Source organism: Ahaetulla prasina, chromosome 10 (genome assembly GCF_028640845.1).
Source record: "Ahaetulla prasina isolate Xishuangbanna chromosome 10, ASM2864084v1, whole genome shotgun sequence".
Taxonomy (NCBI): domain Eukaryota; kingdom Metazoa; phylum Chordata; class Lepidosauria; order Squamata; family Colubridae; genus Ahaetulla; species Ahaetulla prasina.
Window position 1 is genome coordinate 14,424,966 of NC_080548.1, and position 25,022 is coordinate 14,449,987.

General features: G+C 41.2%; 3 protein-coding genes across 6 annotated transcripts; 2 read left to right on the forward strand and 1 right to left on the reverse strand.

The window, feature by feature from the left end:
* Positions 1-1,221: 1,221 nt before the first annotated feature.
* Positions 1,222-16,643, forward strand: CEP85 (centrosomal protein 85). Of its 3 annotated transcripts, XM_058195133.1 has the most exons (13): positions 1,222-1,448; positions 4,361-4,479; positions 6,025-6,710; positions 7,402-7,535; positions 8,145-8,262; positions 8,843-9,028; positions 9,521-9,673; positions 9,861-10,015; positions 12,279-12,396; positions 12,625-12,675; positions 12,767-12,874; positions 14,399-14,624; positions 15,678-16,643. In XM_058195133.1, the coding sequence occupies exons 2-13, from the start codon at positions 4,425-4,427 to the stop codon at positions 15,839-15,841; spliced, it is 2,154 nt and encodes a 717-aa protein (XP_058051116.1). In that variant the 5' UTR covers positions 1,222-1,448; positions 4,361-4,424; the 3' UTR covers positions 15,842-16,643. The 3 variants fall into 3 exon arrangements, with proteins under 3 accessions (XP_058051116.1, XP_058051117.1, XP_058051118.1); XM_058195134.1 differs by lacking the exons at positions 1,222-1,448; positions 4,361-4,479 and adding an exon at positions 5,563-5,744; XM_058195135.1 differs by lacking the exons at positions 1,222-1,448; positions 4,361-4,479; positions 6,025-6,710; ... (2 more) ...; positions 8,843-9,028; positions 9,521-9,673 and adding an exon at positions 12,077-12,132 and having other exon boundaries at positions 9,934-10,015.
* A 1,629-nt stretch (positions 16,644-18,272) lies between these two features.
* LOC131204194 (uncharacterized) lies at positions 18,273-20,580 on the reverse strand. The gene is made up of 2 exons (XM_058195142.1): positions 19,660-20,580; positions 18,273-18,984 (listed from the first exon to the last, which is right to left on the reverse strand). The coding sequence occupies exons 1-2, from the start codon at positions 20,566-20,568 to the stop codon at positions 18,910-18,912; spliced, it is 984 nt and encodes a 327-aa protein (XP_058051125.1). The 5' UTR covers positions 20,569-20,580; the 3' UTR covers positions 18,273-18,909.
* Positions 19,232-24,705, forward strand: SH3BGRL3 (SH3 domain binding glutamate rich protein like 3). 2 transcript variants are annotated; one of them, XM_058195143.1, is made up of 3 exons: positions 19,232-19,630; positions 20,589-20,756; positions 23,721-24,705. In XM_058195143.1, the coding sequence occupies exons 1-3, from the start codon at positions 19,427-19,429 to the stop codon at positions 23,796-23,798; spliced, it is 450 nt and encodes a 149-aa protein (XP_058051126.1). In that variant the 5' UTR covers positions 19,232-19,426; the 3' UTR covers positions 23,799-24,705. The 2 variants fall into 2 exon arrangements, with proteins under 2 accessions (XP_058051126.1, XP_058051127.1); XM_058195144.1 differs by having other exon boundaries at positions 19,261-19,630; positions 23,744-24,705.
* Positions 24,706-25,022: the final 317 nt, after the last annotated feature.

Below are 25,022 nucleotides of genomic sequence, written 5' to 3' on the forward strand. Positions count from 1 at the left end.
GAAGTTGTGGGTGCTTCACCCCTGGAGCTTTTTAAGAAAAGAGTGGACAGCCACCAGTCTGAAATGTACCATAAGGTTTCCTGCTTGAGCCAGGGGGTTAGACTAGAACAGGGGTCTCCAACCTTGTCAACTTTAACTTTAACTTTTGCCAGCTTTGCTGGCTGAGGAATTCTGGGAGTTGGGAGTCCACAAGACTTAAAGTTGACAAGGTTGGAACTTGGAGACCCCTGGACTAGAAGACCCCCAAAGTCCCTTCCAGCTCTATTCTGGTGTAGTGGTGGAGGTGCTGGCTTAAAAAACAGGAAACCTGGAGGTCCAGTCCTGCCTTAAGCATGAAACCCAACTGGTGACTTTGGTTTAGTCCTCCTCTCACAGACCAAACCACCTCACAGGGTTGTTGGGGGGGGGGGGGGGGAATAACAAGCAGGAATGCTGTAAATGTGTTGTAAATGTTGTACCTTGATGAACGTATCTTTTCTTTTATGTACACTGAGAGCATATGCACCAAGACAAATTCCTTGTGTGTCCAATCACACTTGGCCAATAAAAAATTCTATTCTATTCTATTCTGTATTAGGCATATTTGCCATCTTGAGTTGATATACATATATACTGTATATTGGTCTATGTATATACTGTATGCAGGTGTGTACAATTCATATAAATATGTAAAAAGACAGGATAAAGATCTAATAATTCAGATTTATAGAATCACTCCTCTATAGACCTCCTCCTATCCCAAAAAACCCTCTTATGCTTGCTCTTCTCACCCCACGGCCTCTTGTGTATTTGAACCTAATTAACTGTTCTGACTTTTGTCCAGGAAAAAATGAGAACGCTGACAGAGGAGGCCAGAGTTTCACCAAGCAACAGGTTCCCAGTTACCCTGCCCCTAAGAGAGCATCATCAGATAATCAACTTAGGTCCATTCTTACATGATTTAAATCAGAGGTCTCCAACCTTGGCCACTTTAAGCCTGGCGGACTCCAACTCCCAGAATTCCCCAACCAGCTTTGCTTTGCTGGCTGGGGAATTCTGGGAGTTGAAGTCCTCCAGGCTTAAAGTGGCCAAGGTTGGAGACCCCTGATTTAAAGTCTTCCTACGGCCAGCGGCGGGGAACAATTTTGTTCCGCTCTCAATTTAAATCGGGGCGAGGGGCGGAGCCTGTTGCCAAAGCAGACTTTCTATTGGATAACCACAGACTGTTCTAATCTGAAGGATGAAGACCAATAAAGAGACAGCGGGCCGGACGCCGCGACCCGCTCATGGAACCCGCGCGCCTGGGATGTCGTAACCTTCTGCGGGCAGCGGTTGCTGCGCACGCGCAGTAGCCACAAGGTCCGGGCAGGCTTAGCGCCGCGGTCTCTGAGGCGCAGTTTTTCCCTGGCGGCGGTCGTTAGTCTCCAGTTATAGTTGCCTTAAGTGGAGGCCCGAAGGGTCCCTCGGAGGTAATAATCAAAAATTACTTTCTCCTTTTTGGTTTTAAAAGTTCCCAGCCCTGAAGAGTTTCTCGTTTCCTCCCCTCAGTGCTGGTTCAAACCTCTGGAATTGATATCCCTGCTTTTTTTCGTGGGGAGGGGGGGGCTCGTGACGGAAAGTGAAATTGTGTACTTTGTCTCCAATTGGAGCGCTCGAGACAGCGCGAACTACAATGTCCATCTTTCCTAGGCTGGAGATAACGGGAATTGATGTCTGACGGGTCGAAAGGGCTCCAGGTTGGGGAAAAGTGGCTTAGTTTGGAGCATGCGCAGAGCAGGTGCTAGAAGGGGTTTTGTTGCATTGGGGAAGCAGACAACACCCCCCTCCCACACACACATGTATTTCCCCCCCCCCCCAGCTTTGCTTGTTGGAGAGATATTCCTGGTATATAATGGTGACGAATAATTCGCTTACAGGTATAGTTCTCCACTTATGATCCCAGTTGAGTCCCACGTTAAGGGTGACAGTTGTTAAGTGAGTTTTGCTCCATTTTACGACCTTCCTTGCCACAGCTGTTAAGTGAATCGTTGCGTTTTGTTAAGTTAGTAACATGGTTGTCAAGCGGATCACTGCAGTTGTTAAACGAATCTGGCGTCCCCCCCACTGATTTCGCTTGACAGAAGGTTGCAAAAGGTTATCACATGACCCTGGGGCATGGTGACTGTCATAAGTATGTGCCAGTTGCCAGGTGTCTGGATGTTGACCACGTGACTGTCATAAGTATGTGCCAGTTGCCAGGTGTCTGGATGTTGACCACGTGACTGTGGGGATGCTATAACAGTTGGGTGAAAAATGGTCACAATTCACTTTTTTTTCAGGGTCGTTTTAACTTTGGTCACTAAAATGAATGGTTGTAAGTTGAGGACTACCTGTATTTATTTTATTGTATTTAAATGTACAGGCCATCCAACTCCAGTGGACTCTGGCTGGAGCACAAAATTAAACACACAAAAAGAGCTAAAAATATGGCCATACATATGTATACTATTTGTTCTTTCACAAACCAAATCCGCATAGTTTTTCTCCCCACAATCATCCTTTTGCTCTGGTGGCCCCTCACCACCCACCACACTACTTTTTCTGGGGCCATAGAACATACTCCAGATCAGGGGTCCCTAACCCTTTCGGACCTCAAGGACAATTAAATTCATAATTTTAAATCCCGTGGACCACTAATATAATCTGCTTAATGGTGGATGTAGCTAGGTGGTCATGTGACTGGGTGGGCATGACCAACCTGATGTCACTCATGTCAAGGGGTGCCTCGCTGGCCTCTACTTGCCCCTTCCCTCCTACCCACTCCTCCCCTGCCTGCCCGGGCTCCTTAGGGCCCCAACAGGAAGCAGTTGTTGGAGCTAAGCAGCCACCACCAGAAAGAGTTGACAAAACAGCTCAGTTCAAATTGGATCTGACCGAGAAGGAAGCTTGGCAGAAGCACCTCACTGAGGACTAGGAGCATAGGCTTTTCAAGCAGAGGGAAGACCTGCAGGAGTGCAAGGCCAGGTACCGGTGCTTGGAGGTTCAGCGGGCTGAGATGGTCAGCAATTTCCAGGCCATGATGCAGTCCCACTGGAATAAGGTCCTCTGGCTCTTTGCCACCAGCAGCATTTCCCTCCAGCCTTTACCCAAAGCCCCACACCAGGAGGCTGAAGCAGACCCTAACCCACACAAAAAGACCCTGAAGGGGGAGACTCTGCAGCAACACAAGCATTCATTGCATGTATCCGATCCAGGGGCCGTAGTTTGAGGACCCCTGATTTAGTGCAATATAAAAAATGCAAATAATTTTTCTGGGGACCACCAAAATTTTCTCGAGGGCCACCGCTGTTCCAAAATCAAGCATCTCTTTTGTAACATGAATTATTCAGCGGCTAGGTTCACATAGCATGTTGTAATTAGCATAACATTAAGGGCTAAGCTTCATTATTTTTTGTTTGACTTGATTGCGGCTACAAAAATACTTTGGTTATTTGATGTTTAGTCCAGTGGTCCTTGAAACATTTTGGTCTCTGGACCCAATTTACATTCATAAAAATGACTGAAAGGGTTTTGTTTAGGTAGCGTATATCTATCTGTATGCACTTATTTTATTAGGAATTAAAGCAATGTTAAAATATTTTTTTGACTGCACAGACAGCCTGAAAGGGTCTTTGGGATCCCTAGGCATTTGCAGACCACACTATGAGAATTGCACGGACAAACAAATGGAAGATAACAAAATTTTCTGGCAATTACATAGATAAAATACAAGCAATATTTACTCCTTCCTTCCTTTCATGGATTAGATCTATGTTGTCAGATTCTTAGTTGAGAGACTTAAGTCTGTATTATGAATAATAAGGAAAGATTCCAAAAGTGTTATAAGGTATAATACTGAGTAAATTGCATAGGGAAGAAAAAAGCTGCAATAATGATACAATAAATCTAATGATCTTTATAAACTCCATTTTTTAAAACTAGGACACTAAACAAATATCTTGGCTCATGATGTTTGCTCTTGGTCTGCATTGCATATTGGCTGTTTTGCTATTCTCTGTTGATGTGATTGTAAAATTTATCATCTACAATTTCTGTTGTGGAGTAGCAGCCCAGAATTTAATTCAGAAGTCAGCTGAGACATAGCCTTCCTGAAGACTTCTACATATGAATAAAAACATCCTGGTCACAGTGTCTTCTGGACATAGATGAGATTTTGGGAAGGTTTCAGACCAGTCGGAGAGGTTTGATTCAGTTGGGTCTGATTGCATCATAGCTTTGAAGAACTGATCCAAACAGAAATCCATGAAAGCAGTCACCAGAATTGAAGCTTGATTCTGGAAGATTGCTACCTTTTTATATTTATCCAAGTGTTATATTGTTGCTCTTATGTTCAACTTCCTAGGTACCATCTGAAAATTCCAGATCAATTTGTCGTTCTAGAGAGAAGCTTTTATCATAAATCAAGAATGGCTGCCTCTGGGGGAACATTTATTGGAGTCCCCTCATCAAGCAATAATGATGGTAAATTTTCACTCTAATCCTTCAATTCTTAGAATCCCTTTAATTATTTTTACTCCCCTTATTAGATGAAATTGTAAAAATATTGAGACAAATAATACACTCAGTGAGGACCAGTAAATTGGAGAATAACCCCAACAGTTTGTGCAGGTTGCTACAGAATAGTCTGATCAGTTAAGTGGATCACATTCAGAGAGTCATCCTCATAATTCTGTCTCCTCCATATAATCAGGCATGGAGATCTGAAAGGCAGTTTAATGTCATGTGTACAACAAAGTCTCTAAAGCATTGTCTCCTTCTGCATGTGCTAGCCTGACATTTCTTTTACTATTTGGATACCTTTCTCCAAATATGCCTTTCTCCTATTAGACATTAAGGAACAAGTACTACTTAGTGCCAGGGATATTCTTCCTAGGAAATTTTATTTAGCATTTCCCCCCTTATTTTGTTTGTTTTTCCTTTCAATTTAGAATTGACTTCTGGAATTGACACAGACAGTTTTCTTGGCAATATTTTTTTTCAGAAATGGTTTGCCATTGTCTTCTTCCTGGGGGTTGAGAGGGAATGACTGACCCAGTATCACCCACTTGGCTTCTTTGGCAAGATTAGAAGTCAGATTTCCATGTTTCTATCACCCACTTGGCTTCTTTGGCAAGATTAAAAGTCAGATTTCCATGTTTCTAGTCCAGTATCTTAACCACTAGATCAAACTGGCTTTCTCTAACTAAAATGTAAACAGCACTAAGCTAATTTTCTGCATTACCTTCTTGGAAAATTTTTTGATCAATCCATTTTTCTCACATTTTTAGAATTGATTTTAAACTTTACAATCAACTTGCATTCCTAATAATCTGATTTGGTGTTATATATACATTTGAAATTTATATGGTGACTCTCATGAAAGGGAACACTGTTAGAACACCATGCTCCTTGCAGAGGTTAGCATAGCTGCTGTTGTTTTTCCTGTATTGAAATCTGAGAGTTACTAAGAATAACTTCATACATCCATCTAGTTAGCTCTGGTATTTTCCACGTCAGTATTTTCAGCACTCAACTCCTCCTTATCCCATATAGTGATTAGCAAAAACATACACTTGTTTTCAGAAGAGCCTGGTGCCAGCATAGAACCATTTACTCTATTTTCATAGCAGTGACTAGTTAACTGCTTCCTTGGAATAGCAGCTTCTTCCTTTATATATCTGGAAACAAATGAGGATTTCAATTCAGTGGATGGGAATATAATTAAGATCTGAGGTCTTGATTCCTAAGTAAGTGTTGACATTTTCTAAAGCTTTAACTTGTATTTTATGAGCAACTAGAATGCTATATATTACAAATCAAAAAGGCTTACTCTGATTGCCTATCGAGATTTTATTATTAGTCATAACACTTGATACATTAAGAAAGCTATCATTACTATAATTACTGTAAGCAGTAATTACTCTGAACAATTTTCTAGATGCTTGGTGTACACAAAAGCCAGGGTAAGTGAAATATCAGCTGATCTATAAAGTTTTGTTTTTAATTCCGGTATTTTTTCTTTTCTAGCATCCAGCAGTCTCAACTATGGTTCTTCATTTCAACCCATCAAAACCCAAGTGGCCATTCCTACAGCTCATGTCATGCCCTCCACATTGGACAGACCACCTTGTCTAGCAAGTGAATCAAGCCCTCCTCAGACCACTTTGGCTTCCTCCATGCCAAATTCACTGGGTGACACAGGAGGACTGATGTCCACCTATGACTCTGATACTTTGAGGCAATCCCAGGTGATCAACCGGAATTCTCTCTGTCTGAATCAGACTTCAGCACAAAATGGTTACAATCAGTCCTTGTTTCGTAGTTCTGGTCAGTCAGGTGTGGAATGTGTTCAGAAACCTATCAGCCTAGATGCGGAAGACACCCGTTCTGCTTTTCTAGATAGGCATTCTCTTGGTCCTTGGTCCCAACTCCAGATGTACACTCCAGGCAATTCAAATAGCACTTCTGCTGGCCTAGAAAAAGAATACAATAAAATACTGCAGAATACTAAACCATCAACAGATTCCAATAGAGTCTGTGGAAAGCAAGTATCCTTGGGACTTAATGCTGCTAGTATGTTTTCCACCCCTTTGGCTGCTCAATCTCAGACATCGAAGCAGGATGCTTGTACAATACATCCACATGAAAATTGTGCACACAGTGCTTGGAAACAACATCTGGATTGTGTTCGACTGCAACTGGAACAGATGCATGTAAGTTATTTTAACCTTTATCTATTGGGAATGTCTGCAAATGTAGCTTTTCTGCCTGTAACTTTTCTGCCAGGGCTCAGGAGGAGTATGTAGACCAGAGCTAATGTTGTTGCATATAATTTTCAAAGGGAACAAATGCTGAATGGGGGGAAATCCATAGAATTGTCTTAATTTAAAAGCCTGATGTATTCTAGTATTGTACTCTGGGGAAATAATCCCGTAAGTGCTTTTATTGCAGAATCAAACCTTTAGGAAAGAAAACAAGGACTTGGTGGCTGTAGATTTAGCTTTATAGGCTTTTGAAAAGTGGTGGCACTACATTTTCAAGGAGAGGTTACAGGTAAAAGATATAGTATGAAGCATGGGCATTAAAATTTCATTAAATACGAATCAAATATACAAATGCAAATACAAATATATGCTACCAAATTTAAAAAATGCAATCTCAAAATTGATAATAATTTAAAGAAAAATAGGGAATGGAGAAGAAATTAAAATTGTTATTAATAGTTCCAAAAACTATTATGACATTGCTTGAAAGTCCCTTGATTGAAAAAAAGTCAAATGTTGGCAAAATAATATCAACAGAGAGAACAAAAAAAAATCTAAACATCCCCCCCCCAAAATCTAACACTGACTTTCTCTTTGAGAACTGAATCTCATGCCTTGTCTCTGAATGTCATAATTCCAGCTGCAAAATAAAGCGACTTGTTACTATCCTTTGGTGAACAGTACTTCACTGCACACACTTGATCCAGCTCAGTGGATTGGCATTGCCAGCACTAATGAAAATTTGCTCCTGGAGAAAGAAATTCTCATTGACAGGTAAGAAATTAAACATTAGTTTACCTTCTAGATTTTTTCACCAGAAAGTAACAATGCTTATTTTCTATTTCATCTTGATAGAAAAGCAAGCAATCTTTGGCATAATAAGCTTCACTGAATACTCTACAACTTACTTATGAGTGGTTAAGCTTATGCGATTATTTTTGCCCAAACACTAAACAGTTTTGGTGTTTACTGTGTCAAAAACATAAGAATAGTGGGGAGGAACACCACTTCTTAAAGAGAGGTTTTCTTCCTTCTCTCTATTAATTAAAAAGGACATGCATGGCTTGTTTTGGTTACACTAAGATGTAGCTTGTCTTTTAACTAGGATAGCAAAGCTTTTGCTTCTAGGGTGAGTTGTGATTTCTCTTGAGTGCATTTGATTGGTTTTTATTGACTTATGAGAGGAATTATGGAGGTGGATAACTCTTTCTCAGTTAGCTTTTCCCCATATATCACTCTGCAAGTCCATGTATTGATTTCCTGCTCAGTTACAAACCTGGAAAAATAAATGCTATTTACCATTTTACTGAAAGCCCTCTAATGTTCCCTTTTATACTTTTAATTTTGTCAGTGTTAATATACTGAATGGGTTTATTTTCACAGGCAGAGACAGCACATTTCCCAGCTGGAGCAGAAACTACAAGAAAGTGAAATGCAAGTCCACAGTGCCCTCTATGGCCATCCTGCTCCTTATGGGGATATGCATCTGTTCAGAATGCAGGTAACCTTTATAACTGGTGGCACTGGAAATATGCTATTGGGAAAAGAATTTTAAATTCAGTGCAGGATTAGAGAAGGCATGAATGGAAAAGAGACATGCTCTATAGCTGCTCCTTCAGGAACCTTTAATTTCTGCAATTAGTTTTTCTTTAAAATCCCTTTTATTGGAGTGGAGTCAGGGCAACTAAATGGAGCTGAGCTTTGACTGGCCAGATGTCCTGCCTGATGCCTATGCAGAGTTTGCAGCAAATATTTTCTCTTTGTGCTCTGATAGAGAAACATCTGCCGCTGCCTAGGATTGAACTCTTAGCCACCTGAGTATGAGGTGAGCATCTTCACCTCTAGGCCAGCACACAGGTGTTCTGTTCCCTAAGCATTGGAGCCTGCTTGATTCTCTGGTGAGCACACTGAAGTAAATCAGATATTCTGTTTGTTCTTCAGATATTGATGTGTTTCTCTTCTTGTTCCCAGTATTTATTGAGCTCACATTCAATTTGAACAATTCTTCAATGAATATAATGATGAGTATAGATTTTAGGAGATGTTCTGGCTATTACTATTTTATTTAATATCTTTTGCAGGAGTTACAGCGGGAGAATATATTTTTACGGGCTCAGTTTACTGAAAAAACAGAGTCACTCAATAAGGAAAAGATTGAATTGGAAAGGAAACTGGCTGCTTCAGAAGCTAGTATTAAAAGGATCCAGCAACTTCACAAAGAGACCATACAGAAGCATACAGTAGAATTGAAGAAACAAGAAGAAAGGGTAGGCTTTTTTTGGATGAAGCCCCAACAGATATCCCAATGTCTGCTTATTTATATGGGAATGCAATTTTTTGTTGTAATATTTGATTATTCTAATATTCACACTTTAAGCTTTGATACATTTCATACCCTACTGTATAATAGAGAAGTGCTAAGGGAAATGATGTTTTTAGGAGTTAATAAAAGAAAGGAGCAAAAGGTAAAGCATTAACATTTTCCCAAAATGATTGCACTAAAGTTAGGCTGGAGTATTATTACAATGCCTCAGGGTTTCAGCAGTAAACTAAATTCCTTCTCTTTATAAAATGTAAAAGGTAGAGTAGGTTCCATAAGTATGTTTCTGGAAAGTATGCTTTTTTTTAAACATAGGCTATGCCCCAGAATCACTTCTTTTTGTTCTACATAATGGTCCATTTTTGGGTCATGGGCATTTTTGCATCTGAAATCAATAGTAGAAAGTGCTGCTATCTATCCCTGATATTCTATCCTGCAGGTCAAATCCAGAGACAAGCACATTGAGCATCTGAAAAAGAAATGCCAAAAAGAATTGGACCAAAACCATGAGAAACAGCAGAGAATTGAGACTCTAGAGCGCTATGTTGCTGACCTCCCAGGATTGGAGGATCATCGAAAACAAAGTCAACAGGTAGGAGGGCACCTCCCAGATGCAGCTGGCTTTGAAAAGCAGATGGATAGTGTAGGCATGCAAGTTTGAACAGAATAAATGTGTTAGCTTTGTGAATAGTTTCAATTGCTAGAAGGCATTCCTTTTAAGTCTGATGTATGTGTTTGTTCTCTCTCCACCCCACCCCACCCCACCTCCAACATTTTAGTTAAAGCAGTCCCAGGAGACCGTTAGCACTTTGCAAGAAACGGTAACTACTCTTGAAAGGGAGCTAAGAGATGTTCGCACTGACTGCCGAGAGAAGGAGCTGCAGCTAGAAGTGCAGAAACACAAAGAAATGGAACTGCTTTCCACAGTGCGCAGGTAACACCTGGGAAGTAGAAAAAACCAAGAACATTGGCTTCTAAGATAATCTAGAAGTACATTGTGCTGTCTGGCAATAAAGCCTTCCTACAAATAGCAGGCACAGCAGGCCCATATAGGAGAGATTAAGTATCAGAGAAAGGGATAGGAATAAAAAGAGAGAAGTTCTTTGACAGAATATCCTTTGAAGAAGAGTGACTGAAATATGTTTAGCCTTAAGGAAAAAACAACTGAGACGAGGTAGAGTAGCATTTTTAAAACTCCTTCCCTTAGAAGAATGTTCTCTCTCATTCCAGAGTGTAAGGTAAAGGTAAAGGTTCCCCTCGCACATATGTGTTAGTTGTTCCTGACTCTAGGGGGCGGTACTCATCTCCATTTCAAAGCCGAAGAGCCAGCGCTGTCCGAAGACGTCTCCGTGGTCATGTGGTCGGCATGACTAAATGCCAAAGGCACACGGAACACTGTTACCTTCCCACCAAAGGTGGTCCCTATTTTTCTACTTGCTTTTTTTACATGCTTTCAAACTGCTAGATTGGCAGAAGCTGGGACAAGTAATGGGAGCGGCACTAGGGATTTGAACTGCTGAACTGCCAACCTTCTGCTCGACAAGCTCAGCATCTTAGCCACTGAGCCACCACGTCCCTGTGCATTCCAGAATGTAGGATATGGAATAATGGTTTTTAAGTTACAAGAAAGCAGATTCATTGGAATTTGAGAAAAAAAAGGATGTTAACGTTAGTTGCTGTTAGACAGTGGAACTGATTATCCAGAGAGATGGTTGTCTCAATTTCTTTGGATCTGTGGAAGGAGAGCCTAGACAGCTCATCTGCTTAGGATGCCTTAATGTAGATTCCTGCACTAAGCGGGCCAAATGGCTCCTTTCGATCCTGATTCTCGTGATGGGAACTATAGTGTGAGGAGAAAAGAGCCTGGAAAGCCAATGGTGGCAAGCAATATATGCTTTAAGACAGGGGTCTCCAACCTTGACAATTTTAAGCCTGGTGGACCTCAACTCCCAGAATTCCCCCAGCCAGCTTTGCTTTGCTGGCTGGGGAATTCTAGGAGTTGGTCCACCAAGCTTAAAGTTGCCAAGGTTGGAGACCCCTGCTTTAAGAATCTACAGTCCTTGGACAGAGGCATTCACTCTTTATAAGGGGTGTCCTCATGGCCTATGTACAAATTGGGCAGATTTGCATTCTTTCGGCATGGCATTTTATTTCATAATTTGTCCTACTTTGTATGGATATCTCTCTCCAGAGAGAGGAAGGTGGAAAATGGCTATAGTCAAAAGTGTGTGTGCTTTGGGCTCAGAAAAGATCCTGGGAGTAGCAGTCACAGAATATATCCTCGACTTAACAACAGTTGGCTTAGAAACTGTTAAAACTTCATTGAAAAAAGTGACCTATGACAATTTTTCATACTTCCGACCATTGCAGCAGCATCCCCATGGTCCCATGATCAAAATTCAGACACTTGTCAACTGACTCATATTTGTGACGGTTGCAGTGTCCGGGGGTCATATAACCACCTGACAGGCAAAGTCAATGGGGAAGCCAGATTCACTTAATCGTGTTACTAACTTATTAAGTATAGTGATTCATTTAACAACTGTGGCAAGAAGAGTCATAAAATGGGGCAAAATTCACTTAACAAACGTTTCACCTAACAACAGAAATTTTGGACTCCCATTATTGTCATAAGTCTTTCTCTGTTTGAGGAAGGATAATTCTTTTGGGAGGGGATTGTGTTTATATCTCCTTCCAACACATACTTTTCCCTCAACTGGGTGCCCGTCCTTGGAAGATACTCTATTTATTACACATTTTAGGAGCATCTTACAAAAATCAGCGTTGCCCCCACCCCATATTTGGCTTGTGGGGTGTGGGCAACCAAATTAGATCAGGCTTTGATGGCATCTTTATCTGCTTCCACCATGTTTTTCTTTGAATACAATCGGAATTTGGTAACACTGGTAAGAAAACCTGCCTTGTTGCTTAGGCTTGATTGTGAGAATGGATGGGCATCTTTTGTAGACAATTTTAGCTTTTCAATTTCTCACAGACATGAAACTTCAACATACACAGAATCAAGACAGAAGAGTCTCTTTAATAATCGGGGTATGTGTGCATTTTTGTATCTGCTCATGTCTTTGCAATGGAGCAATGTTTTTAATTTGTTTTAGAGGCAGAATTACGAAGCTCACTTTCAAAGGGTGAGCTTACATAAAGTTGATTTCATTTAATGTAAACGTCTCGTTTCTTAGTTTACAAGATAAAATGCAGCAGATGAAGCCTTCAGTACCAGAAGATTATGCTCAAGAGATAGAGAGAGAAAAAGGAGAAAAAGAGGCTCTGCACAAAGAACGGGATCTTCTCAGGAAGGTAACTCCAAAGATGAGATTGGAGCTCTTAAGGGCAGTGTTTATTCTGTACTGAATAGATAGAAAATCAGCATTCGCTTCCTTTATGATCACTTGTATATATCAACATTCTTGTATTAGGATCTCATATCAAGGATACAATTGCTTGTGAGCACATTCATTCAGCAGCAGGCACATAATGCTGGAAGATGTATGGGAACATTTGATCATTTTGATTCCTTAAATTTAGATTGTGGAAAATCAGAAGAAGAAATTGGATCATTTGTCTTCACAAATAAAGGTGAGCTTCTTATTGGAGCATTAAAGGCAAACTTCTTGTTGAAGCAACACATCACCAGTGACAACATCTCAATTTGTCTTTTGACTCCCAGGATCTGGAGGAACAGATTGCCCAGGATGATGGTACAGCCCAAGCTGTGAGGGCAGAAGCCTTGAAGCAGGAAAATGCATTGCAGCAGCTGCGCAGAGCTGTGAAAGAGGTATAGCTTATTTTAAAAAACGGCAGTTTTAACAATCCCAATTATCAGGCTGTCTGATTCTTCTTACTAGTTTACTCCTGCAGTTTCTCTTTTTGCATAGTATATCCTTATCCATCTGATTTTTTCCCAGTTTAAATCCGTGGCCTGATTTGAACCTTCCCTCTTAATTAGTTCAGAAGTGCATAATCTTTTTTTAAATTAATGCCTGCACTTTGACTTTGAGTAGAATATTAGGGACCATATTTTGGAAAGAAGGTGAAACAAGGAAAACTCCATTTGATTTACATTTAATTAAGGTAACAAGAATGTTATTTCTGTCACTTCAAAGTAAAAACAAATACTGTTTAGAGGGATTACAAGAGACCTGAAGAGAATGCTTATAGTCCCATGATACAAGTCTTTTGACCAGCACATACGCTATTTGTTTTGCATTATTGTAAGTGAGATTGTGGTTCCGCTAGGGCTGGTTCCCACAGTTATGTTATTGTGCGGAGATATGATTTACATCTAGTGCCATCTAGCTGCTAGATTTTCTCCTTTGGTTCTAAAACATATTGTAGTAAAAGAAGGCTGGGTGGAGATTTTTTGATCTCCTGGAGACATGGTTGCCCAGCTGAATCCAGCAGAAGTTGGATAGTGGATGATGCAGCACAATCCACATTTTGTTTTTCCTCACTGCTCTAAATAATTTGGGGGAGGGAAAGGGTTGAACTACAAACTTCTATCTGGTGCCAAAAGTGTCTGAATCAATGAAAAAACAAATCAGTCATAAAGTTCCATAAAATATATGCAAAGCACCTGTAACTCCTTCATTCTCAAATACTTTGTAAGCGAGGACAATCTATACCAATTCATATTTCCCTGAAATGTATCTAAGGAATATTATTAAAAGTATGTTAAATTGTCTTTCCTATTATAGGAATTCTATTTTTTCTATATTTTGACGTCATTACCCTTCTCTTAATCAAAGATAGGTTGCGTTTATTTCTTGGAGTGGGGAACAGAGGACAAATTACAACTGTCTCTAAATTGGAAGTTCTGTTCTGGGAAGCAAGGCATAAATGTATTGGAATGTCTCCTGTCAGAATACTTACAATAATTTCCACTTTTTTTTTGTAAGACCATTTTCCCTGGTAGCACAAATGCTTAATCTAAACTTTGTGTTTTTCCTTCCTTGTAAAAGTGTAACTTTTCAGTCTCCAAGCTGTGTGATGGTTAGCCTATACCAGGGCTGTCAAACTCACAGGCCGGATGCATCATGTGCTGGCCACACCCATGCCCAGTTTAGCAAAGAAGGGGAAAGTTGCGATACATCACATGATGCCGCCGTAACGATGTGAGTTTGATACCCCTGGCCTATACTATGCTAAGAGTGATCTCAGAACTAAAGGCAAAAGCTACAGATGTACTTTCTGATGTCCAAGTTCCCAAACATGTTTGTAAAATGCAGAGCTGTGGAATCATAACTAGTGAAGAATCAGGAATCGTTTTTGAAAGCCCTGATTTTTTACATCTTATTTTTAGCTGTCTTCTCAGAACCAAGAATTGATGGAAAAAAACCTGACCTTCCAAGAGCATCTCCGGCAGATGGAGTTGGGCCAGCTGCTGTCAAATGAAACAGCCAGCCTGACCCAAGAGCTGCATAGTGAACTAGCCAGCTGTCTGCAGGACTTGCACTCGGTTTACAGTGTGGTTACTCAGCGGGCTCAAGGAAAAGATCCCAATTTGTCATTGCTGTTAGGCATTCACAGTAAGTCATAGGAGTCTGTTGTCCGTAGGGACAGATTATGGTCCCTTTGTTTGTAATACTTTGGGATTGTAATACCCGCATAGCTTTCTTAGTATGATGTCCACAGCAAACCATGACACCACCTACCCAGTGACACCTTTGTGCAGATCCTCCCATTACTTACTTGGGTCCAGTGGTGAAATGTAAAATTTGTTACTACCGGTTCTGTGGGCGTGGCTTGGTGGGGGGGGGTTAATGTGACTGGGTAGGCATGGGCAACTTTTTCTTTTTCTTTTTTTAACTTTTAAAAGCGAAGTGGTTGTAAAAAAAAATACTTTTAAAAGGCTCTGACAATCCCAGCTGAGCCCCTCGACCATCAGAGGCTTTTTTTTAACTTTTAAAAGCATTTTTTCAGCCAAAGAAAAATGCTTTTAAAAGTAAAAAAAACCCAAAACCCTTGATGATTGTGCGGCTCAGCTGGTTGGAGGGGGGGCAGAGATTTTTGCTACCGGTTCTCCGAACCACCCGCCGCCATCGCTACTGGATCAGGTGATCCGGTCTGAACCAGGAGCATTTCATCCCTGCTTCGGTCTTGATAATCTGACTCAAATCTCTTAAGTCACAGCACTTGCATGATTATGATGGTATGTACATTTTGTCAGTTGCTGTTCTTGCCCTCCATGTAGGCACTCATGTCTTACCTTGCCAATTGATGTTCTTTAACAGTACCTTATGGAAGTTAAGGGACAATACTATTTTGTGCTGAGAAAATCTTTTAACTCTTCCCTCCACTTTATTTAAGCATGATTGCTTCTTGTGGAGCTCCTTTGAGTTTTCTTGTGTAGAGTTTCAAGATTGTGGTGTAATGGTTATTTTTGTGGTATTTTGCACTATCCACCTAACTCCAAAGTACTTGGAGGTGGTCCCTATGATCATTAATAAGAGTTTTAAAAACTGCTTTTTAAGGGGGGGGGGATCCAAATTTATAGCTGTTATAGGAATTAGATGCCAATTCCCAATGCTGATTTTTCACTGGAAAATGACTAATCTGAGAACCTTCCTCTGATTTCACAGCTGTACATTATTCTGTTCAACAAGAAAAAGATTTGCTGAAACCAGACACACTAGCAAAAAAGGTGGAGGATGTAAAACAGTTACACAAAGAGATTGAAGATTTGCGGACTGCTATTTCAGATAGATACGCTCAAGATGTGGGTGATAACTGCATTACTCAGTGAAGGCCAAATAAGTGGAAGACGTGAACTAAGTTTGTACTGTGCAGGGTGAGTTTTCAGAAGGTCTTCATTACCTGTTCGAGTGAAGATGCTTCCCACAGCTGGAAATCATACTTTCTTTTGACAGGAAAGCTCTTTAAGGACAACGAGCCAGTAAGGGTGTGGCGAAAACTTTTTTTTTTTTATCCTGCAAGTCTGGATCTGGTTCCTGTTAGCAGCTGCAGTCAGGAAAGTGTCTGCCAGCATCCATTTTTGTAATTTATGGCAGAAGCATTTTTTCAGACACTACAATCATGGAGACTCTCTTTCTTTGTCATGTAATTGCTGTGAGGTTGCGAAAGCTTTGATGAGTTAGGATTGAATATAAAATGGCAGTCCGTATGTAGGAAAAACTGAATCAGCTGTGGTAAAGCAAGTCTGAACAGAAGAAAGATCTGTTTTTAAACAGGTTTTTGAAATTTCTAAGATAATCTTGTACTCTCAGGTTTTTTCCGATTCCTTCCTGAAACTAGAAATAATATGACAAAATTGTAGAAGGCATTGTTGCATTTCTCCTATAATGTTTTAGATCTCCAAAGCCTGTGCTGGTTCCCCAGGTTGCAGGATATGACCACTGCTAATGGCATGGACACTTTCAATGTCAGTCTGTCATTCTGGGTTCTTACGTTTTCAATGCAGATGCACTTTTTAAACTATATTTTCGCATTGCAGTTCTCTATGCAAGCATTAACTTGACATTCTAGAATGTATGAATTCAAATGTTGAAATGCCTTAATTCTCCTAGAAATAAACCTTTGGAAAGAGAGACTTGAATTTTCATATTGTTGCAATGTGGGCAATTAAGTTTATACATTGTGTAATAGAAAGAATTGCAGTTTGATTTTAAAACTAGCCCTTCTGTGAAACAGGGAGGTGATAATTTGTTAGTCCTTAAAACTGAACAGATTAATGCTCATACTTCCACAAGGTTGTAATATTGGAGGAGTATTTAATGCTGTGCCACCACTTTATAAAAAGACCTTACATTAGAACAAGCATGGATGGCAGTGGCTACTGATGTTGATGAACTCCTATCAAGTGTAGGTAGCATGATCGATGGTGAAGGCATGTAGACGGTTTACGCTTGCTCTTAAAATTGAAAATTGACCTTGAACAGAAAGCTGAATATGTTCCTGCAACATGTCAAATGTTTACCAGTGGAAATTATTCAAATGAGAAAACTGTAAATCAAGCATTCTCCATTCTTTTGATTACAATCCCAGCTGTAGATGTATTTAACCAAGTATATGAATGTTTATGTAATTTAGTTAAACAGATTGCTTATGATGAATTACTTCATTTGGTAGTGTAAAGGTTGGCTGTAATCAATGCTATTTATTCTTTGAAACAATGTATTTTTGACAACCCCTTGAATGTTTTTTCATATAATTAAGATGAATATTTATCATTAACCTAGGGTCCTAGATATTCCAATTTTCTTTTTTGGATGAAATTCATATTTCCCTATCTTTGTCCATTCTCTGGAGGACTGTCTTATTTTGTATGGATTTGACCATTATTTTAAGTATCTTTTTAAGTTTTTTCAAACCTTTCTATTCTGATCATTATTTAATTGCCCAAAATCACTGAGGATCAGGCAATATATAAGTAACAAAATTATATAAACAAAAAACTAAAACCACACTTGCAATTCTTTAGCTTGTTTTTCCCAAGAGCTTAGAATGTCATAATGTATTCTAGTAGTTTTATGTGTGGATCTAAGCAATATGTCCTTTTGTAAATGTTTTTTTAAAAAAACATGCAAAATGTAACAGCATACAAAGTTCTAAGCTTAAAACTGGCAGTAAATATGTTTACTTATTTTTCCAAAAGCTGCTTTTGCCTCATCAAACCTACCCTTTATTTATGTCCATGCTTTAGTTCCATCTATCATCAAAATAGAGCCAAAGTATTTGTACTGCTCCACTTTCTGCATTTATTTTCCTATAATTGGTTCATGGATTTTATTTTTGTTGAATAACTATATTTTTATTTTGAGTTACTTTTACTCAGTTAACCTAATTGAATAAATCTATAAACAATGGTTGCTATTTGCTAATAGACTATCTGGACATGGCAAGTCCATTATGCCACTAATTAATATACCTTCTTGACAGTCTTTTAAAGCTTTAGAATACATAATAGTGTGATAATGCACACCCTTGTCAGTCCATACATTATTTGACATTTGTTGGTTTGCAGACAGCTATTTCCCAAATTCTGGTACATTCCAGATGCAATACAGTTATAATAGCTAGTATTCTACATTTTGACAACTTTTACTATCTTTTAGTAAAGATCATAGCTTTACAAACATTCCCTATTTTTTATTGAACTTTTACTAAAGGATGGTAAAAGTTCAATCAAAAAAATAGGAGAGAATGTTTGTAAAGCTATGATCTAAAATTGTGACAAAAACTGCTTTATTGTCAGCATTTGACAGAAATTTTGACTTGAACTTTTGGAACAGGTAGGGAAAATTTCAGGGGTATAACATTTTGTTGTGTTTGCAGACAAGGAAAATGTTTATATGCTGGTTATTTTTATTACAAAAGAGTAGAACATTTTACTTTTTTTAAAAGTATACCCTTAATACAAATATTGCACCGAATTTCACTGTAAGATTGCAGTTTTACTGCACAATTTCTACATTACGTTTTCAAAGTAGGAATATTTCCTTTATGAAAAAGCTGCAACTGCGTTCATTGTTTTAACATATTTCTTTCAGAATAAATTAAATTTATTTTAAAAATAATAAAAAGAAAAAAGTTCTTTGTTTTTGTAGAATTAACCTAGTTGCTTTTAATCAAAGTTTTGAATATGGAAAGTTTTGAATTCCAGCCCTGAGATTTTGGACCTAATCTGACTCTTAAATGAGAAATTTAGAAAACGTATTTTGATTGAAATTATACACATTTCTTATTGATGCAAACTCAGTGTAGCAATAAAACTTCTGCGAATCGATTTACATTCAAAATTTTAAAAAGTTATTAAAATCACTAAGAGTGAAAGTATAGCAGTTGCCTAGTTTTCTAAGAAGAAGAAATTAAAAAAAAATCCCACCTATTTTTATAGCTGCCATTTTCCATTTTTGCTAATAAAACGAGCTGAAAATAGGAAGATCGGGGATTGGTAAACCAGATGCAACCGGGAACTCAAATAAGCATAAAGAACTTGTATTTTAAAAAAAAAAAGCAAAATGTGTGAAACGGAGTCTAAGCTGATCGGTGGAACAATTATTCTCCATCAACTACGCCTGATTTTGCACACACAAAGACGTCAAGAAGCGCTGCCAGTTGATGAGTCAGAGACCTTCCGCGCCCGCAGAGTAGGCGCCCCCTTTCCTTGGCAGCCACCCCAGCAGCGTTCTGGGCGGGGGACTCCGGAAGAGCTGCAAGGAGGCTGAGGTCGGCTTGAGCCCGCGGCTGCAGCTCCGGAAGAGAAGTGGGGAGGAAGCCTCCGACTCTTCTGGCGACCCTTCCAACAGCCCCCTCTGACCGCAGCTGAGCCGGTGGCGGAGAGCAGAGCCTGGCGTGCCGCCTGTTCCGCATGCTCGCGCCCGCTCGCCCCATTGGTCTAGCTGCGATCACGTGCCGGCTGGGGTTGGGGAGGCAACGGAGCCCTGCCCACCCTTTCGCTTCCTTCCCCATCCATCCTTCCACCCACCCAGCGGGCGACCCAGCGAGAGGGGAGCGACCAGCAGCCATGGCCTGTCTCACCATCTACAGCACTTCGGTGACCGGTTCTCGGGAGGTAAGCCACCCCCCAGTTCCCCCACTCACCAGCGCCCGTCCGTCCGTGCAGGAGGTCGGTGCCGCCCCTTTGCAGTATGCGCTGCCTACGGGGGTGGGGTCTTCTCCCCCCCTCCACACTTCTTCCCCTGGGGAGGGGGCTGCCTGCGCGCCCTCCGTCCCAAACGGTCCTGCTCTCTCCGCACTTTCCTTCCCCCGTTTCTCGCCTCCCTTCCCCAGCCAGCTCTTCCAGCTGTGCTCGTCTCTGCATCCTCCAGCCAGAACATCTGGAGGGCGGGCCAGGAATCTTGCCTCTCTTGGCTGTAGGTGGGCTTCTCTTCCCTGTAGGTTCCCCCCACCCCCCCACCGCCAGGGTGGGTTCCCTGAAGGGTTAAGGGGAGCAACTCCTTTTCGGTTCCCAATTCCCGCCCATGCCACTGGAGACACTGGAGCGATTTGAGGAAAACCTGAACGGGAAGAAATCCAATCCTGTGACAAAGGCGAGGGAGGGTCTTCCTTTGCCAAAGGCTCTTCCCCTACCCCGAGGCGTGGAGTCTTCCTTCCCCCCTCCCTCACTTCCTTCCTTCCCCGAGTCTTCCTCCCTCCATTTCCTCCCTCCCTCCTTTCCTTCCTTCCTCCTTTCCTCCCTCCCTCCTTTCCTTCCTTCCTTCCTCCCTCCCTCCTTTCCTTCCTCCCTCCCTCCCTCTTTTCCTCCCTCCCTCCTTTCCTTTCTTCCTTCCTTCCTTTTCCCATCCCCAGGCATGGAGCCATCCTTCCTCCTGTTGGGGGGGGGGCTGCCATCTCCTTGTTCTGCCTGAATTTAGCTAAGATTGGATTCATTCCCTGGAAGTATGATTCTGGCTCTTCGTATTTCAGTTGTCTCCTCTGCATATCCCCAATGCAGGGTGATTCACCCTCTTCCCCTTTTTCTCTTCCTCTTCTTTCCTCCCCCCCCACCATTGATATGCCTGCCCCCACAGATCAAATCCCAGCAGAGCGAAGTGACCAGGATCTTGGATGGAAAGAACATCAAGTACATCATGGTGGATATCTCCCAAGATAATGCCCTTCGGGAAGAAATGAGGACCAAATCAGGCAACCCCAAAGCCATTCCTCCCCAGATTTTCAATGGGGACCACTACTGCGGGGTGAGTGACCCCTGGCTGTAGGTAGTAGGTGTTGTATTGTACATTACTGTTTGGGAGAGGTTTTCCCCGGGATAGCAGTAGCAACGTTAAATGTTTTGCATCTCATTAAGAACGAACCACTTGAATGCATCCTGGTTCATTTGACTATTCACTGTGCCAATGTGTTCATGCCAACAAAACTGCAGACTTGTCCAGGCAGTCAAAGCTGACTCAAAGGCCAAAAAAAAAAAAAAAAGAGGTGCCCACTACCTCCACAACAAAATGAACTGGCTGGTTTCTTGTTTAGTTGAAACTAAATGTGCTGGTAGATGTTTAATTGATCTAAATGTATGGCAAAGGATTTCTAGCTCCCTAGCCTTTAGCGAGAGCATAAAAAAGTTGGAGGTGGATGAAGAGCCATCTATGATCATGGTAAATATGTCCTTGAGTCAATCTCCTGGCATGGGAATATCCGTGGATTTGGCTACAATACAGATGAGGCTTGCCAGTACCGTTTTTTTCCAGGGTGTGTTTCGTTTTTAACTTCCCAGTCTGAGCTGCAATCTTGAATTTCCTGGGTAAATATTATGCCCATCCCTGCTTGATCAATTTTTTCCCTTTCTAAAGATCAGCCAAGGTTGGCTAAGTGCTGCCATCTGGCGTCTCTCACAATTGTTTTACATTAATTGCTCATCTCTGGCCTTCATTGTTTCTTTTGCTTTCAACCTGGACTTTGCTCAGTTCTGTTGGCCGCTTTTAAATGAGAATGAATGTTGCTCTTCTCTCTGTACTCTCCATGCATGTTGGCCTTGCGTTAACCAGAATTCCCTGTCTTTGCTGTCAAGTTGATTTTAATAATTAACTTGTAGTTTTACATAAGAGGCTAATCTACAATCATAGGATGGAATACTGGCTCCAGTAGCCTCATCTTGTGACTAGGCCAAGATTTCAATATTAATCCTAAATGAATGAAGGGCCTGTATGACAAGGACTGTGTGTAAGTAGCTCAGAGTAATAACTCCTTATGTGCAATATGACTGCGGTGGTATTCTTACTTGTGTCATTTTGTATTATTTAGAATGGTGAAAGGAAGCTTCTAACCTTGCAAATATTGCTAAGTTGCAACTCCCAGCATCCCTTGATATTGGCCATGCTGGCTGGGGCCGCTAGGAGTTGTAGTTCATCAACATCTGGAGGGGTTCTGCATCTGGAGATTTAGGCTCCTCTGGCAAATGTTTAAATGAATTTTTGTCAACAGACCTTTTTCAAATATGAAGTGTAGGGCAACACTTGCTATTTCCAAACATTTTTAATAGCACCTGTTACAGTGAAAGTCCCTTGAGTAAGTTAAAGGAAAGCTGTAATCTTGCTGGGCTTGGCATGAAATTAGACAGGGAATCTTGCTAGGACAGGAAGGGGAAAATCCCATCTCTTTCTATACATTTCCATACTCTTTTAGGTGCTTATTACAAAATGTCTCAGACTAAAATGAATCGTTAATGTAAGGGTGAGGAAGAGTTATTTGGTTTGCTGACAGCAGGAGGAAATATTAATAGACTATGGTGATGCATCTCCTTGAGAGGAAAATGAATATTGACTCCAACCTAAATTATGTCCCTGAGCAAATTCCTGTCAAAGTCAGAGGGTCATTTGCAGAGGGAGCAGCCCTATGGGCATAAGGATACTATCGTTTTCCCTCTACCTGAAAGTATCTGTAAACAATCCCTAATTCTGTGCCTTAATACTGATACTGACAAGTGACATACTGCAGGTTAAAAGGCGTTTACTGTGAAAATGTCATCATGCCAGAGTGATTGCCTTGTTCTGTGAAAAAAAGAATTTTTCAGACTGTCTAGCATGTACGGACTGTATTAATGCTGAAGGTTGCAGGCCTGTCCCTTATAATTCCTTGTGTGTCCAATCACTCTTGGCCAATAAAGAATTCCATTCCATTCCATTCTATTTTTTTTATTACTCTATTCTATTCCTATTCTATTCTGACCAAATCCTGAATAAAAGCTCATAGTGGGGAATGACTCAGTTTGCATCAGACAGAACAGCTATAAAAGGAAGACAGCCAAGGATATATAACAGTGTTGGTGAACCTATGGCACGCGTGCCGGAAGCAGCACACAAAACCATCCCGTGAAGAGTGTGCAGCCTTGCTGGCTTCTATTCTGCGTTCCTGTGATCACACGCGCACTGGTCAGCTGGCCGTTGCACATGCAGGAGCGGCAGAACCCAGAAGAGCGGTGTTCCATCATGCATGTGCAGGCCAATACCCGAAGTTCCGGGTTGATGTTGCACGCATGCGCGGTGGCCAGCTTTTTGTCGGGTGCGCGTCCATGCTGCTATGGGTGCCGGCTTGCGCATGCGCAACAGACCGCTGCTCTTCCAAGTATCGGCGCTCCCATGCGCACGAAGGCCAGCAGGGCGGCGCATACCTCACAGGATTGTTTCGCATGCCACTTCCAGCACGCAGGCCAGCACACAGTGACGTCAAAGGTTCACCATCAGTGATATATAAGATATTTGTGGCTTTCACAGTAATTGTGACTGGATACACACCCAGGTTGGTGTCTGAGCCAAAGCACCCACAGGCCATTTAGTTGAAGGTTTTAGGTGTATCTTGCAGGGATTCTGCAGATGTTTCCACCAAATTATTGTTTTTCTTGTGATAGAAGGGGACGAAGTACATAGAAGCAATAGTATCAACTGTATTTAAGCAATGTAAGTATAATTGTATTACCTCAAACCTTACTTTTGATGTGATTAACCTCTCAGTTGTTAAGTGAAGATAAGTATCTAGAGAGGATTACCAAGGAGAGGGCTATATAATCAATTTTGAGGCACAAGAACAGGTCTTTAGCAGGGCTTTGAACATTCTGTAATGAAAGCTGTTCTCCTGTTTGGCTCCAGAGGCTGTTTTGGTTTGATGCTAAGAAATTCTTAGCCTTTCACTGCATAATGTCCCTATTTTTTTAGTTTACTTTTCTCCCACCTGGCAGGACTACGAACTGTTTGTGGAAGCCGTGGAACAGAACACCCTGCAGCAATTCCTGAAGTTAGCCTGAGCCTGCTTCTTCCCTGCCCCACGTGAAAAACCTCCCCACATGAAAACCATCCAGGACTTGGAAATTCTGCATTCCAGATGGATCACCTCCTAAGTGATTGTTGGCTCTGCGGGACCAAACCTCTTCTCCAACTGCCTCTGAATTGCATTCCCTCTTTAACTGTGGTCTCCAAAGACCTGCGTGTACCCTCGAATGCAGCTGGGCCCCTCTCCTCGTGCCTATGGGGGTAGTAGACTGATGCTAATCTTCTAATTAAGGACCTTGGAAAGCTACCTTTCCCTCCCCTCCCCCTTTTCTTTTTCAAGCTCAGACCACCCTTAGTATTAAAGGGGGAAGAGCTGGTTGCTTCTGCCCTTCTTATCACCATACGTCCTTCAATGTGCAAATGTCAGTTCCCCCTAGTTCCTTTTTCATTTTAACCCAGGAAAGAGAGCAACAGACATCTGCTCTTGCTGGGATTATTCTTTTCGAGCAATGCAAAAAGTGCTGCACATAGCTTTGTGCTCCCGTTGCCTTCTCTGCCGGCAGTTAGTGGGGTGGGGGGAGGGAGTGTGTGTATGTATCTGTCTTAAAACATGGTGATGTAGCTCAGCCTTTCTTAAACTGGTTCTCCAGAGGGCAGCAAGAGCATTTCTCCTAGCCCATTAGTGCTTTTTTCCTTGTGCCCCATCTGGCAATGGAAAAAAAAACCATCCCTGCTCCCCAAGAGGGGAAGGCAATTTCCACTCTATTTTAGCCTCAGCTGGTTTCCTGCTTCCCCTTTTTTGGAACTGGCTTTTTGCAAACTTGGACCAAGTGCATTTTCTTTTCTTTTTTTATTATTTCTGAAAGCAAAATTTAAAATTTAAAACAGCCATGTTTTTGTTAAGATGCCATTAAATATTGCTAAAAACCTGCATCGCTGTGGTTCTGTGCTTTTTTTATTATGGTCTAATTGGATGCTACATTGAATGCTTCATTTAGAAATCTGTTTTCTAACTCTTAGCAACTCGATTACTTTCATTGTTATAGTTGGGCAATATTATCTTTTTTTTAAAAAATCCCAAATGTACCGGAACAATGGCAGAAGTGCAAGGAAGTGTTTGGCACAACTGCCTCCTACAGCGATATGTAGCAATAGGAATAGCAATAGCACTTAGACTTATATAGGCCTTTTACAGCCCTCTCTAAGTTTTTTACAGAGTCAGCCTATTGCCCCCAACAATCTGGGTCC